We start from the raw sequence: 14212 nt of genomic DNA, 5'->3' as shown, positions 1-14212 counted from the left end.
ATATAGCAGAGTATCTAGATCTAAATATGTGGTATGATCTTCTTTGTGCTTGTAATGACTGAATTGACCTTAATAGTGTTTGTTGTCCAAACGCAGCACATGCACCTCCAGCAAATATTATTTTTTAGCCCACTTCTGCCCTAACTGTACCTGATAATGTCTCTTTAGGACTCACTTCAACTTATAGAAGTTGTGGTATGTGCGCGTTCAGCTTCGTGGTCAGCTTTTTATGTCCCTCCATTGTTTTTCTGGATTTCCTTGCAATAAAGATCCCCAAAACAAACATGTGTTACAGATGTTGCTTTTCCTTTTATTTAATCCTACCAGCGTATGTTGTGCAGAGAGACGAATTTGAGCACGCGACTTCTGCAAAACTGACTTATGATACAAGCCCCCTTACCTGCCCCTAAACCATAGTGGGAACTGTGGGATCCGCGCGCCTCACGTATTGCGACCAGCACATAAGCTATTCTCATCGATACAGATGGTCGATAAAAAAGTTTGAACACGATTTCAAGAGATATTCGCAGAATATAAGCCTATATCGAGGTCGTGGGTGTTAGAGAGGTTACACGGACAAAAATGTTTCAGGCCAGATAAATAACGATACATTAGTACTCCCAATAAAAGTTCAGTTTAGTTTAGGGAACTGCTGAAGCGGAGTACACATTTCAAGGTAAAAGCCACTTCTAATTTTTTTTTTGCATCAAAAGCAATGAGCTAAAAGCTTTTTGTTTGGAACAAGTGAGTAATAATGAATGGAATACGCAGTTCCGCTGTTTCTTGAAGGGTCTCGCCTTCCAATTGACACCGGCCAAATTCGAGCAGCCTTTATCTCTACATGTGAAAAAAATGAAAGAAACCAATGACTAAAAAAACGAGCATTGCCGTCGAATGCTTAGGATTCTGATAACGTAACACATGTTAATAACACACACACACACACACACACACACACATACATACACAATTTATTTTTTGAGGCCACAGCAATTAAAGCATCTTTTATCATTTCAGATATTAGTAAGTGCAGATAATTAGCAGATAGATACAAGGAAACAAGGTGGGTCTGTCTTTGCAATCAGCCATGAATAATTCACAATCGACTCATAACTGAAACGATTTATTTTAAGCTCGCTTAGTTATTGACTGATGTTTGATTCATCTCTCAATTTTATAAAATGGAAGGAATCAGCAGTCAGCGGGTTCGAAATGGACAGGCGCTAACGCCACACATCAGACTCTTTGTTTAGAATCAATCATGTCCATCACTAACTATTTAGTAAAAACCACTAATGATCATAGCGATACACTCAATGACCATTTCGTAAAATCGTTTCATTTTAAACTCAATACAAGGGGTTGTGTTTATAGTAAGCGACATTCCAGCCGCTGCTATTGTCGACGATGTTGACGCGGCGATCGTCTTAGGAGCAATTCAGTAAGTGCATCCGGTCAGTTCCTTTTTTTGTCAACAACAACAGCAGCAGCAGCAGCAGCAGCAGTAGTTACACTTCGGAATTCTATCTCATCCTGACGTAGGCGCCTGCGCAGAGGATTACAATGATTATCCCAGCTGCCCCTATGAAAAGATGAAAAAGCCCCGGACACACGGGCTCAAACACAACGGCGGGGTTGAGCGTCAGCGCGTGTTGCTGCTCCCTGTGCCGTATTAGTCCACTCTGGAGAAAATTAGAAACCGGCGCAGAACGAAGAGGGCTAATTTTAATTAGCGGCGTTTAAATTTTCTCTACGATATCATAGCGTATTTAGGGAAACGATATGGAAAAATACGGTGTGCAGATAGCAGGTGGATTATAATAATAGAGAATTCATATCAAACTCTCGTGCCCTGGAACTCTTACAAGTCATGGGAAAGAAAAACATTTCTGCTATCGATATTCCGTACTATTTAGCTTAGATTACGTATTCTTGACCAAAAAATAATTTTTATACTTTGCCTTCGAGTCATTCGTTATATTTGGGTAGCAATTATTTTGAGCATGCGTCTAAACTTACTATAATATATCGCTTTTTTGACGAAATCTATACCCACATATTACAGGCTATTTGTCCACATTTAAATCGTATCAAGCGAAACGAATTAGGCAAGGTTAAGGTAATACAGGTTAACCATTCGCTATGGATGGATTCTCTGGGATACAGATCAACGAACGCCCTCATTACGATATCGTGGTTGTATTTTTTAATAGTCTTTTTTAAGGTCAGCCACCTCCAATACCGACCGTTGTCAAGTTGTTACTTACCCAGCCTGAGTTTGTACGCAACCATGGTACAACCGTTAGAGCCAGGCTATCGGTGAGCAACTGGGCCGTTTGAGAGATGCATTCGGGCTTGGCTTTCGATCTTCGGTATCGGCGGTGCGCAACCTCCACGGCAAAAACGAACACGAACACGATTCGATTCCATTCAATTCCTTCGGCGAACATTTCATGAATAACGCCACGAAAAAGATCATCCACGCAGCCGTCACGGACGTCTAGCTGTCTCGCCATAACGTCGATTCGTTCGCGACTCGTCTCCAAAACCCCATCACCGAGGTCACGTAGCGCCAAACGAAGTTCATCGTGAAGCGCAGTGACTTTAGAGTGACCATTCTCTACGGCGCTCCATTGAATGCTTAGCTTGTTTAGCTGATAGCGAAAGAAGTCGTGTACAAGTGCAATTAGTTGAGCCCGCTCTTCTCTCGCGAGCTTAGCCATGATGCAAAACAAATTTGTCAAACAAGTCTCACACGCTGCGGGCACAAACGACAAAATATAATCACTAGTGCACAACTGGAAGAACAACACAAAGACGGCCTTCTTATCTGTCTGTTTGTTGATTCGCGACGGGAAGCATACGGGATCTGACAAATGCAGTCTGCAAGTTTCAGCTAGTCCTAGTGCAATTAGGGCTACTCCCACGCATCGTACCGTACTCAGATTATCTAATATCAAATTAGTTCGCTAAAGCTATTCCATAAATTAGGGAGGTCGTCCAATTGGTTGTTGTTTACAATATCGATATTCGTTGCTCAGCATCTGTGACACTTTGGCCGAATGCAGACCGCACATTGCACATACGGTTCTTTTGCAGGAAGCCCTCTATTGTTTGTCCGTTAACCTCGATGCGGCATTTTAACAGGTACCTACTCAAACATGAAGTTCCTGACAGTCATGGAACGATCGACTGTTTTTGGATAGTTGTCAAAGGTACAATGTCAGTAGAAACTATTACTGAGATACAAACGCTTTTAGAAGACGGCTCGGTTCCGCCGTAGTTGATTGCATATACATATTTGTGATTAGTCAGTGGTTATTGGTTTGCTTGATTGCCTACTGATTTATTGCATATGCATGTATAGACCGAGTTCGAAAGGGATAGCCAATAACTATTATTGAGTAATATATCTATTCAGCTACTGTTTGTTGTTATTATCCTGCTCGACGTTGCTTAAATCAGTAGTCCTGCTAGTACACGGCACCCGCATTAGGAAAAATTTGCTTTTTTCTGAAAACTTGCTAGTTTTTATATGCCGTTATAATAATTGTTCTAGTATACTATTTACGACGCGAACCGGTAGGGACAAGAAGAAATAGAAAATGTACTCTAAATGTTTGTTTGTTTGTTTCTTGCCAGCATCAAATCCATTATACTTTGCAATTAATCCTAAAATTATCTAGTTTGTGATTGAGACCTAAATGAACAGTTTTGGATTTATTTTTAAAATGTCTGCAACTTGATGGAAAACGCAATCGGCCCACGTAAACGCCCTGAAAAAGTACCGTTGAAGCTGGACGTTTAATCCTAGAGGAATATATTTTAAAATTAAGTTTTAGCTACTTCATGTGCGCATATGAACCACTTAAAATTTCTGAAAGGGTGATATGAAACTCCACATTCATACATACAAGCAAACGATTTGTCTCGAATCGTTTGCTTGGGCGTAAATGTGACAACCAGTGCTGTGGTTTAATAAGTGATGATTTAATAAATTTCGACCAAATAATAAAAAATAAAATATCGAATTTTAGAGGCACGGCAAAACGAACTGTTGAGAAAAATTTGGAGCGGCTTTGGCTCCGGTGGATTTTACTCAAAACTGCTATACCTTAAATTCTTTTGAATGGGCTTCAAATTTTGCAAAGTATGCTTTTTTTTTTTTATGGCTAACTGTATATCGACTTAACATAAGGGACTAATTAGAACAAGTCAGTATGAACTCCACGTTCTCCTTACGCGCTATCCATATCACCCCGACATTGCAGTAAGTAATATATGAAGCATGATGTGAGCTATGGGTTCTCCCGTGCTTTCGCTTGAACTCTCGACTAAATGGCGCCTCACAAACGAGATAGTTGTCTCCCACGGTGGCTTTGACCTTGACTATTCCATTATGGACTGCCTCAATGAACACATCACCGTCAATATCGAAAATCAGCACCTTGCGCTCCTCTATGATGCCCCTTTTCGTGTCGACTTCCTTAAGGATGGCAGCAGTTATGGGGTTATTAATGATTCTGAGACGGGCTTAAACCAACAATGATTCCAGTGTCCAGTGTGCCCGATTTCTGCGAATCGTTGAAGCAAACCGGAAACGTGAAAATGGTATGCTTCGGCAATCCCCCTCATCTTCACAAGGATCATGGCTGAAGTTTCTTCAGGGTAGAGGGTTTTCCTGAATTCAAAAGTCTTGTGTCTCTATTGGCCAGTGTTTCATACAAATCTGCATAACTAAATCATCGTAACGATGTCCAATTTATTTTCTAGCGTCGAATACAGTGTTTGCAGGATTCATGATTACCCGATCGATGGCAACATTTCGAATGCGTCTCTCAGTGTCAGTGAATGAAGTTATATGGTTGCCCTAACCATTGGCAGTTATTTCCACTTTGCCATAATGGAAGACACCGACGCAAGGATACGTCGATCCAATTCCAATTTCTCGTGACGCCATTGCGACTGCTCACTACGCTGTTAAGATAAAACTGAAAAACTAATCGCCGCTTTATCATAATGCACCAATTACCCGAATAAACCATTCTTGACTGCTGTAAATCTATTTTTCGTCAGAAACACACAAAACGCGTATTCACGTATAGCGATTACTTACCCTATACCAGTAGCATTTCTGTCAGTCAACAGAAGTTTAAGTATTCACGGTAACTTCACTTACACGCTTCACTTCTACACGCTAACGCTTTGAGCAAGCTTAATGCGACTGCTGAACTAATGGATAAACTAGCTTTTGGGAATTTATTTAAATGACTGTGAATGGTTTCTAAATAATCTTACGATGTTTTAGTCATCTATTCACGTATAGCGAACATTGCACTATTTCTCGAATCTATTTGGCGCTGCGCGTTACATGTAGCGTGCGACTGATGCTAAAGCTCTTCTATGACGCGATCAGTTTGATTTGCAGAGAAAAGGCGAAAAACTTTTAACAAATAGAGCGTTTTCTTGAACCGGGTTCGTCAAAGATCACTGACTACTGAGTAGACACCGATAATGTGATACAATCGTGTGTTACCCAGCCATTATTAGATGTGTTACTAGAAATAAGGAAAATAAAAAAAGTAATGTCTCACACATAAAAATATACCCGCGACTACTTGCCGAACCCACAGCGCTCCGAGTATTTATTATACGACGAACATGTCGTAAAATATAAGATCTATGAGCGTTACATTATATATATAGTGGATTTGACGATATTATCACTTGACAGTTAGATGTCGTTACATGTTTGACGCTTTACATTATATTCCATTCAGTCCACAGTACAAATAATACCAGAAAAAGCATATAGGCATCCGTAAATATAGATACCAAATTATTTTAAAAAAATGTGGGTTATGGGATAGCATACACTTACTTATAAGAGTGCTGGTTTAAATGGATAAATGCAATCACTTATTTAGAAGCGTTGTTTTTATCGAAATGTTTGTTATTTTGTATAGGCCATCGACGGACCCATTTCATTATGTAATATCCATCTACCTAAGATCTAAAGCAGATCAGAACAGAAAATTCTAAAGATCTAAATTGTTATACTGTCTGACAGACCCACAGCGAAATGGATAACTTCAAACATGTCCGTTTATTTACACATTCGCAGTTAAAGTTTCCGTGAAGCCGAACATAACTGAACTGAAGCCTTGGTGGATAAAATAAACATTGAATATTTTTTTTTAGTGACACAAAAAGCTGTGTCAAAAAAAGTCAAACAAAAAGAATATTACTCCTATAAATTCAGCATATGGAGCATCTCGAAGTAGCAAGAGTATGCAAACAAGTAATTTTCATCTGTTTTTTTTGCGCGTTCACGACTTTAAGCAGTTAGTGTGATAGTAGACTGTAAGATCTGTTTAATATTCTTGTTTATATTTCCTTGTGGTAGGCCAAAAGCGAAGTCCTTAAGGTGATCATTGAGGATACGACGTTCGTACATATCTATGTGCACCCCTAAAATGGGTATGGATAAACTCACGACGTTACTTTTCTATAAGGAAAAATTTTGGCTAATATACTCGGTCTCTAGTGCTTGCCTTAAGAATGTATAGCTTCTTCTGTAGACATGAAACAAGGAAAAAAAAGATAGTATCGAAGCTAACTTCAAAGCTCCAAGCCAGGCTGCATTTTTTGTTGTATGGATTGTTGCGTCGCTAGAATTAAACTGACGATCTCGGTCTATTCATTTACTCACGCTATATGCGCGTTTAGAGTTCAAGACCTATATAGGTATAAAGTAATACCTGTAGCAAGACCCATATATATATAAAATAATACCTGTAGCAACTATATTAAGAACATGAATAAAATACTAGGCATAAAAGCATTAATCGCCGCTCACTTCATAGTAATTTACCATACAATACAATAACCTTTTACGTATGGTAGTCATTTTTCTTAAAACATGCGTGCCTACCAATAGACAGCATAAAAGGAAAATCTAGTAAGTGCATCTGCTATTTGTTTCGGCTTACCGAGGTAGCGCCTAGGCATTACCTAAAGTTCATCTGTGAAGCCAACTGAAACTTGTGGCTAATTAGTTGAAACGCTTTGTCGCGGTTGTCTAATTTGAAATCTATTGAAGCTCGTGTTGAAGTCGGTAATATCTGTTTATTATTTATTAAAGCCTCTAGTTTTATTAGACTATCTATTCGACTATTCTGAAAAGAAGTTCTTATTATTTAAGGAAAACATTTCAGTTCCTTCCAGTTGAAGAAGTCCTGCAGCAGTTTCTGAACGCGTGGGATACGAGTAGATACACCAACAACGATATCGTGAACCGAGCTCTTGTCCACCCTGGCATCTCGGAGAGCCTTCTCTACCGGCTGTAAGGTTGAACGGAAAAGATCCGAGCAGAGTTTCTCGAAACGGGCCCGCGTTATGGAAGAATAAAAATCGATGCTTTCGAAAAATGAGTCAATCTCGATTGATGTTTGAGTTATAATGAAAGCCTACGCTTAGCTCGTTCGTAGGCCGTAGGCACACGTCGTAAAGCTCCTTTGTTTGAAAAGAGGTCTTTTCTATGCTTTCGCTTGAACTCCTCGACAAACTGGTTCACCAGCCGATTATCAAAATCTTCACTGCTGAGGTGTGTATCTCTTGTAGTCGCTTTAGCCTCCTCGAACACTTCGTCATCTATTGGCAAAATTCCATGGACCATGAAAAAAACAGCCAAGATTTCTCCGTGCAGATCAAAGATCAGAATGCTGCGCTCACCTGCGCCAGACCTATTTTGTCCAGTCCATAGGCGATAGCAGCTGCTGTAGGTTTGCTAATTATTCAAAGTACATTTAGGACAGCGATAATTGCAACGTCCTTCGTAGACTGCCTTTGCGAATCGTTGAAATAAGCCGGAACCGTAATTACTGCATCCGAAACTGTGTTACCAAGGTAAGCTTCTGCAATTTTTTTCATTTTGGTAAGAACCATCGATGAAATCTCCTCAGGGAAAAAGCTTTTTTTTTCGCCTGTGAAGTATACCTGGATTTTTGGGTCTTGTGTTTTCACTAACAACTTGGAATGACCAATGCTTCATATCAGTTTGCACAGTGTGGCCATCGTAGCAGTGCCTGATGGGTCTTTTAACGGAGTTCATGGCGACCTGATTCTTTGCGGCATCTCCAATAAGTTTCTCGGTATTGGTGAATGCCACGTATGACGGCATTGTCCGATTGCCCTGTTCGTTGGCAATGATTTCCACTTTGCCTTGACTGAGACGCCGACGCAAAAATACGTCGTGCCTAAATCAGTTCCGATCACTGGACCTCGTGATGGCATTGCCTTTATTTGCTAACTTCAATATTATCAGGACTAAACAATCACTAATATTTTCATTACTAGAAAGTTCACTCAAGGGGTGACCCTAAAAAGTCTCAGCTTGTTGGTAACAAGCTAAAATCGTAGTTATCACGCATATATTTCTAACGTGGAGGTAATCTCCTCCTGTCAATTGCCATCACAACTATGATTGCCACGCGTCCGCGCGGGTCGCCTTGTATAGCATCGGTACCGCCATCTGACGGCTGCTGCGTTTATCTGCTTGCAGGAGCTCGATGGATGAAGGAAATTCGACGCGATTTCTAGACGTTTCGGGTAAACAACGTATAGCCTCATTAGAGCTGTTAACACTTTTTTAACGTATAGCTGAGACAGGAACGCAAACTTTAATTTTCAAAAAATTTTACTTTTGTATGAGTGATTGACACGAATGTATGTTTGAATATTTCTGCTTCTAGGACTGTCGCGTTTGGTATACAAAAGGGTTGAACACACTGACACAGCAGTCTGGGTGCACCAACACGTCAGGGAACACCAACTTGTGCTTTATCTCTATTTAATTTTTCTAGTTAATTTATAACACGAGTTTGTACGATTTGGTTGGATCGTTTGGAAATGGACAGAGACTATATGGCATTGTGATCAAATAACGGACGTCACAGTTGATACTCAAAAATTTTATTTATTCTTCAATTACAAGTTTTTTTTTAGTTACGAGCTTCTCCTTTATGTTATTGTACCTTATATTATCGGCAATCGTGATTACATTATATAATTGGAACTGGCGCCAGCTGCAGACTCCGGAATCTTCTCGCCAGAGCTTAATACATTGAGAAAGCTCAACAAAAATCCTCCACAGTTTGCCGTTACCATATAAAACGCCTTCACTGCAATAACTGTTTTTTAACGTTAACTTCACTTTGAAATTTAGATCTCAAAGTTTTCAGGACACGTTACTTGTCTGTGCGTCCCTTATATGCGAATGTTTTAGAATATTTTATGATTTTATGCAAACTGCGTTCTGGTGTGAATAATGGCCTTAGGTCCCGCAAACGAAAACGAACGAATTTTGCAAATAAATGTTCAATGTTTTTAAAAAATGGTTTTATTATGTTCAATACACCATACTTTATTTGTAGGTACACTAAAAAGGTTGAATATTTGAATGTACCAACACTTTGATGAACGCTAAAGATTTCTCGCCACTCCGTCAATGTCGAGCCAGAAAAGTCCCGGCCGGAGCAGTCCCGACTGTCAACGTGTTACATTTGATTCGATAATTTGTTTATAAGTCGCATTGCTTCTATGAAATTCTCTATTATCCGATTTCGTTCGAGTATAACCAAGGTCAGTTGTTCAGTTATAAACGTTGGATCTTCAAAACATCAACATAAATTGCACAACATATATTGTAAAATAAAGAAGTACTAAACCATTGACATTACTAGATACTTGGCAATTCAATGCATTATTAAATTGCAGTGCATTAGTAAAATGTTTTTTTTTTTTTATTTTTTATTGTTTACTGTCCCACTTTGGATTATTAGCTGTATTTGAATAGGTCACTAGATCAGTTCTTTTAATGGATTTCGAGGCTTTGTGTAGTAAGCCAAATATACCAATCAAAATATAAAAATTACTGAAAGCTAGCGGTATATGCGTTGTTGGTGCCAGTTTTGTTATAACTGTTATCGCTTCGAAGACCTCAAGGCAAACGCCAACTTTATTTTGAAAAAGGTGTTCGTAGCCTATACCCTTCGACACATGTCCTAATTTTGAAGCGCAAGTACCGGCTTATTTTTGTTATTTATATGAAGATTTTTCGGGTTTCTGAAGTTTTCTCGTTGGAATCTGCTTCACATTAGAATTTTTTCGAGCTTTTGTTGTGGTTACTATCAACAAGTGTTTGCTTATTTACTGAAAAATAAAAATACCAAGTTGCGTAAAAATAATCAATTTTAGAAAAAGTCTACGGTCCTTGCTTTATTGAAAATTAGTTTGTTAAAATAGATAAATGTCAAACAGAAAAAATCAATGCTACTGTTTAGAGTTGTAAAACGGCAAGTAACAGAAATGGATCGATTACACCAACTGACAAGCTTTAGGAACCTTAACCTTTATTCAGCTACATTGAAAAAAATCAAGCGGGTAACTACTGTACACGTTTAGTTGATGTATTGTTTACCCATCTTTATCATGGAATTGTCCTATACACGTTTCACTATGTAGCGGATCAAATAATTAGAGAAAACGCCGTTGATGTCCATTAGTTTCTGCGGTTTCGGCTAGTAAAGCTGCATTTTTCATAAAACCTAGTGTACTCCTACCAGTCTGCGTTTTCATTCATTAGTACTACAAACTTTACACAGTAATTCGTCTGCTATCTATGAGAATCTGGCTACTCTGTCGCAAAGAAATCTATTCTTTCATGGTCTCTGTGGCAAGCCTAAATATAAACAACTGAGCGTCATGCTATTTCACGCGGCACTCTAGTCCGCTGACCCTTATCCGACATTTTGCAAGTGTGGATGCCCACCATACACAAGTTGCCAGTTGGACTTTAGCTAAACGATCAATGCCCCATTAGGCGGGAACATCGATACGTTTGCAGATTGCTATGTCACTGGTAAATTTCCGTTTAGTTGAAGAAGCTTACTTAAAAAAAGTCCACATTTTTTCCATTTTCAGTTAGGTATCACCGAATCAAAAATATGCTTTGAAGAGTATAACTCCGCTTTGGCAGGCACGCGTGGAGAACTACCTATGCTAGGGTACACGAAACGTTTTTCATTGACTTTTATTTACACAGGATATTCCGTATTAGCCCTGTGGCATATGCTTCTGTGAAGGTTTGCATAAAGAGAGTGTCGTGGTGCATTTTTGTTGGCTGCGTTTTATTGTAATTGGCTTTTAAATAAAAGAAATATATATAAGCTAAGTAAACGGCTCGAGTTTTAAGTCCAGTGCTGCTGTTAAGCATTGCTTTAGACGCAAACTATATATTCTGTTTGAAAATTAAAGACTTTTGATTATATGTCCATATGGATATACCATGCGTTTGTTGGCTGAACAAATGGACTTCAATTAAAGCAAAACACGTATTTTTTCGGCACTATAAAGTATTAGTTAAAGCTTTACTCATCTCATAGAATACCTACGCAGTATGAAATACGATACATGTAGATTGTGAAATGTAAGTAAACGATGCTTGGCTCTACCAGACCGGAATTCTCATGCTTTTGCCTGAACTCTCCGGCAAAGTGAGCTACAAGCCGAGTGTTGAAATGCTTATCTCCAGCGTTAGTATTTCTAGCGGTAGCTTTGACTTTGAGCCATTGGACAAAATGGAGATATCGAAGGTCCTAACGCCAAGACTGAAAATCAGAATATCGCCCTCGCCCGACTGGATCCTTTTTTTAAAGTCCATAAGTGATTGCAGCTATTGTAGCCTCGTTAATAACTCGGAGTACGCTGAAACCAGCAATGATTCCAACGTCCCTCGCAGCCTGTCTCTGCGAACCGTCGAAATGAGTCGGAACTGTGATAATTATGCCCAAAACTGTGCTATCAAGATATGCTTTGGCTATTTTCTTCATCTTGACAAGAATCATCGAAGAAATTTATTCAGAGAAGAGGCTCTTCTTGTTTTTGCACTCACTTTTTAGTCCTGCACCTCCATTGACAACGTAAAATTACCAGTATCGAGAACAGTCCTGGTGGGGCTATTAGCAACCTGATTCCTCATCGGCATTTTCAATAAACCTCTCGATATCGGCGAATGCCACAAAAGGTTCGAGTCGTTCAGATACTCTGATCATTGGCAATGATTTCCATTTTGCCATGACGGAAGAACCGACGTATGAACATATTATGCCCAAATCAATTCCAATTACTGGAGAACACAAATTTACTCATCACTTATTAATTATCATAAACATTATGTCAATTAATTTGCCATAAGTTGCTGAAACAGTTACAAAATCGTCGAATGCTCGCATTGCGTCTGTTTACTTTCATTCACTATGATTATATAAATCTAATGGTGTCATCCGGTGATTACTAGAATAACCCTGAAAGAGCAGGACGCATCTGAGAAGGTTAGTATATATGATATAATATTTAACATATAATATTCAATGATCAACACCGTCACGCGACTCGATCATTCTAACGGAATGTTTCTAAGTTGTTCACCGTCCATGAAAACCGTTGTTTCATATCGCTTTTGCATGCATGATGGAATAAATAAGTAATAAACATACGGTTTTTGCTTGTAAGTGACGTCTGCGACATTACAGACCTCGCAGAAGGATACCTTTCAAATGGTACCATGTCGTTATGACTAATGAAATGTAATAGAGGTCTTAATATCTGAATTTGAGTTGCAGTTAATTTTACACTAATTTGATTAGATATATGTAGCAATTAAACACAATTACATCAATAAGTTCTTGAAAAGTGGGAGGTTAGGATTTTTTTTATGAAATTGAGGAAAGATACATGAAAATTATTTCGTTTCATGCCTGTTTTTTTATGAACATAGTATTTTCGGGTGTCATGGGGTTTTCACATAGAACATGACTGAAATTAATAGTACTAAATTATGATCGCTGAGGAACTTATGACCCAAGCTTAGTTTTAACATCACTGTCTATAGAGCCAAAGATCCCAATATCGATCTACTTCGTTTAAAGTTTAGTAAGAAAACACATGGCAATGAAAACTGATATGCCGCAATACGTGGCGTCTAATTTTCTTTTCTAGTATTCGATTGAAGCCCGGAAAAGACTGAAGGAATGAATCGAAAAACGAATACATAAGAACATTGTGGTCCTTACACAAAGCAAAGTTTACTGTCTAATCAGCATATACAACATGCATATGTGACCCATTTCTATCGTTGTTAGTTCTGGCTGTATAAAACCACAGTACACAGCATTCTTCTATTAGTTGTCGTTCAAATGTTGTATCCTGACAATTGACGACCAATCAACAGCGACTCATTCCGACAGCCTTAGAATTGATTCTGCTTCTTTTGACGGAACATCTGAATACTTGATACTAATGCGAGTATGCTGCATTAACATATTCAATATAAAGTCCTGGTTATTCCGATTTTAGAGCTTTTTTCTTAAGGGCAGCGCATCGCACCTCTGCAGACAAGACGAGAACTGCCGTGAAAGCGTGTGAAGCATGATGGATATATAAGTGGCTTTGTGAAAAACAAAAGGCCCTACAAATTGTGTGCATGTGTGCTTGCCAGTCTATTTTCATTTCTACGAATTCTCAGATGATGGCAGCCTGATTAACACAAAAACCGAATAGCAATACCAATCTCGAACGCTTGTTTCGCGTGTCCTCGTCGCAATCGTACGTTATTTCGTAACGGAACTTCCCAAAAATGACACAAACGCCGATATAAAATCCAACGTATTTTCAATATGTAATTTCATATAATAAAAAAACATTTTGTCCAAAATCACCTTTTTAAACCACTAAAAATTTTCTAATAAGATATACACGCGGTTATATTTCAATGTCATAAAATCTCATGGCAGAGAACAAGGGCAAAATTTACAGCTGTTGCCACGATAGAGAGAGGTGTCTGGATGTCAAGGAATCAGGTCAAACATTTTCAACCAAGTGAGGTGAACCCAGCGGACGCCAGAGCGCGCTATCGAGCTTATATAACCCGGCTAGCGGATTCATCGTACACATGTAGTTCTGACAGTAGTTAAGGTTAAGGGTAACGATTACCTACGTAAATAACACCTTGTATTTTGTATGCTAATCATGCTTTAAGCTTGTTTTAAGTTAGCAGACAGTTCTGAGGGTTATTCCTTAGGTGAACCTTTTAGTAATGAAGCTACGAGTAATTGTTTAGTACTGACAATATTGGGATTAGTGAACGAATGCA

At 38.8% G+C, this 14212-nt stretch overlaps 1 protein-coding gene, 1 long non-coding RNA gene and 1 pseudogene across 10 annotated transcripts; 1 reads left to right on the top strand and 2 right to left on the bottom strand.

Annotated features, from left to right (window-relative positions):
• Positions 1-1068: 1068 nt before the first annotated feature.
• Positions 1069-3014, bottom strand: LOC111270526 (bcl-2-related ovarian killer protein-like). Its single transcript, XM_022850783.2, has 2 exons — positions 2268-3014; positions 1069-1682 (listed from the first exon to the last, which is right to left on the bottom strand). Exons 1-2 carry the CDS (start codon positions 2721-2723, stop codon positions 1524-1526), a joined length of 615 nt encoding a protein of 204 aa, XP_022706518.1. The 5' UTR covers positions 2724-3014; the 3' UTR covers positions 1069-1523.
• Positions 3015-3065: 51 nt separating this feature from the next.
• Positions 3066-9397, top strand: LOC147752123 (uncharacterized). Of its 9 annotated transcripts, none has more exons than XR_015314971.1 (5): positions 3071-3147; positions 6407-6480; positions 7218-7908; positions 8564-8610; positions 8754-9397. It is a non-coding gene; the product is annotated as an uncharacterized LOC147752123 (long non-coding RNA). The 9 variants fall into 9 exon arrangements; XR_015314969.1 differs by having other exon boundaries at positions 3126-3215; XR_015314973.1 differs by lacking the exon at positions 6407-6480 and having other exon boundaries at positions 3066-3147.
• Positions 6507-8548, bottom strand: LOC111270521 (heat shock 70 kDa protein 1-like; annotated as a pseudogene).
• Positions 9398-14212: the final 4815 nt, after the last annotated feature.

This window comes from Varroa jacobsoni, unplaced genomic scaffold (genome assembly GCF_002532875.2).
Source record: "Varroa jacobsoni isolate VJ856 unplaced genomic scaffold, vjacob_1.0 scaffold_1485, whole genome shotgun sequence".
In the NCBI taxonomy this organism is placed as follows: Eukaryota; Metazoa; Arthropoda; class Arachnida; order Mesostigmata; family Varroidae; genus Varroa; species Varroa jacobsoni.
The sequence above is the reverse complement of the archived record's forward strand: the minus strand, read 5'-3'. Positions and strand labels throughout refer to the sequence as shown.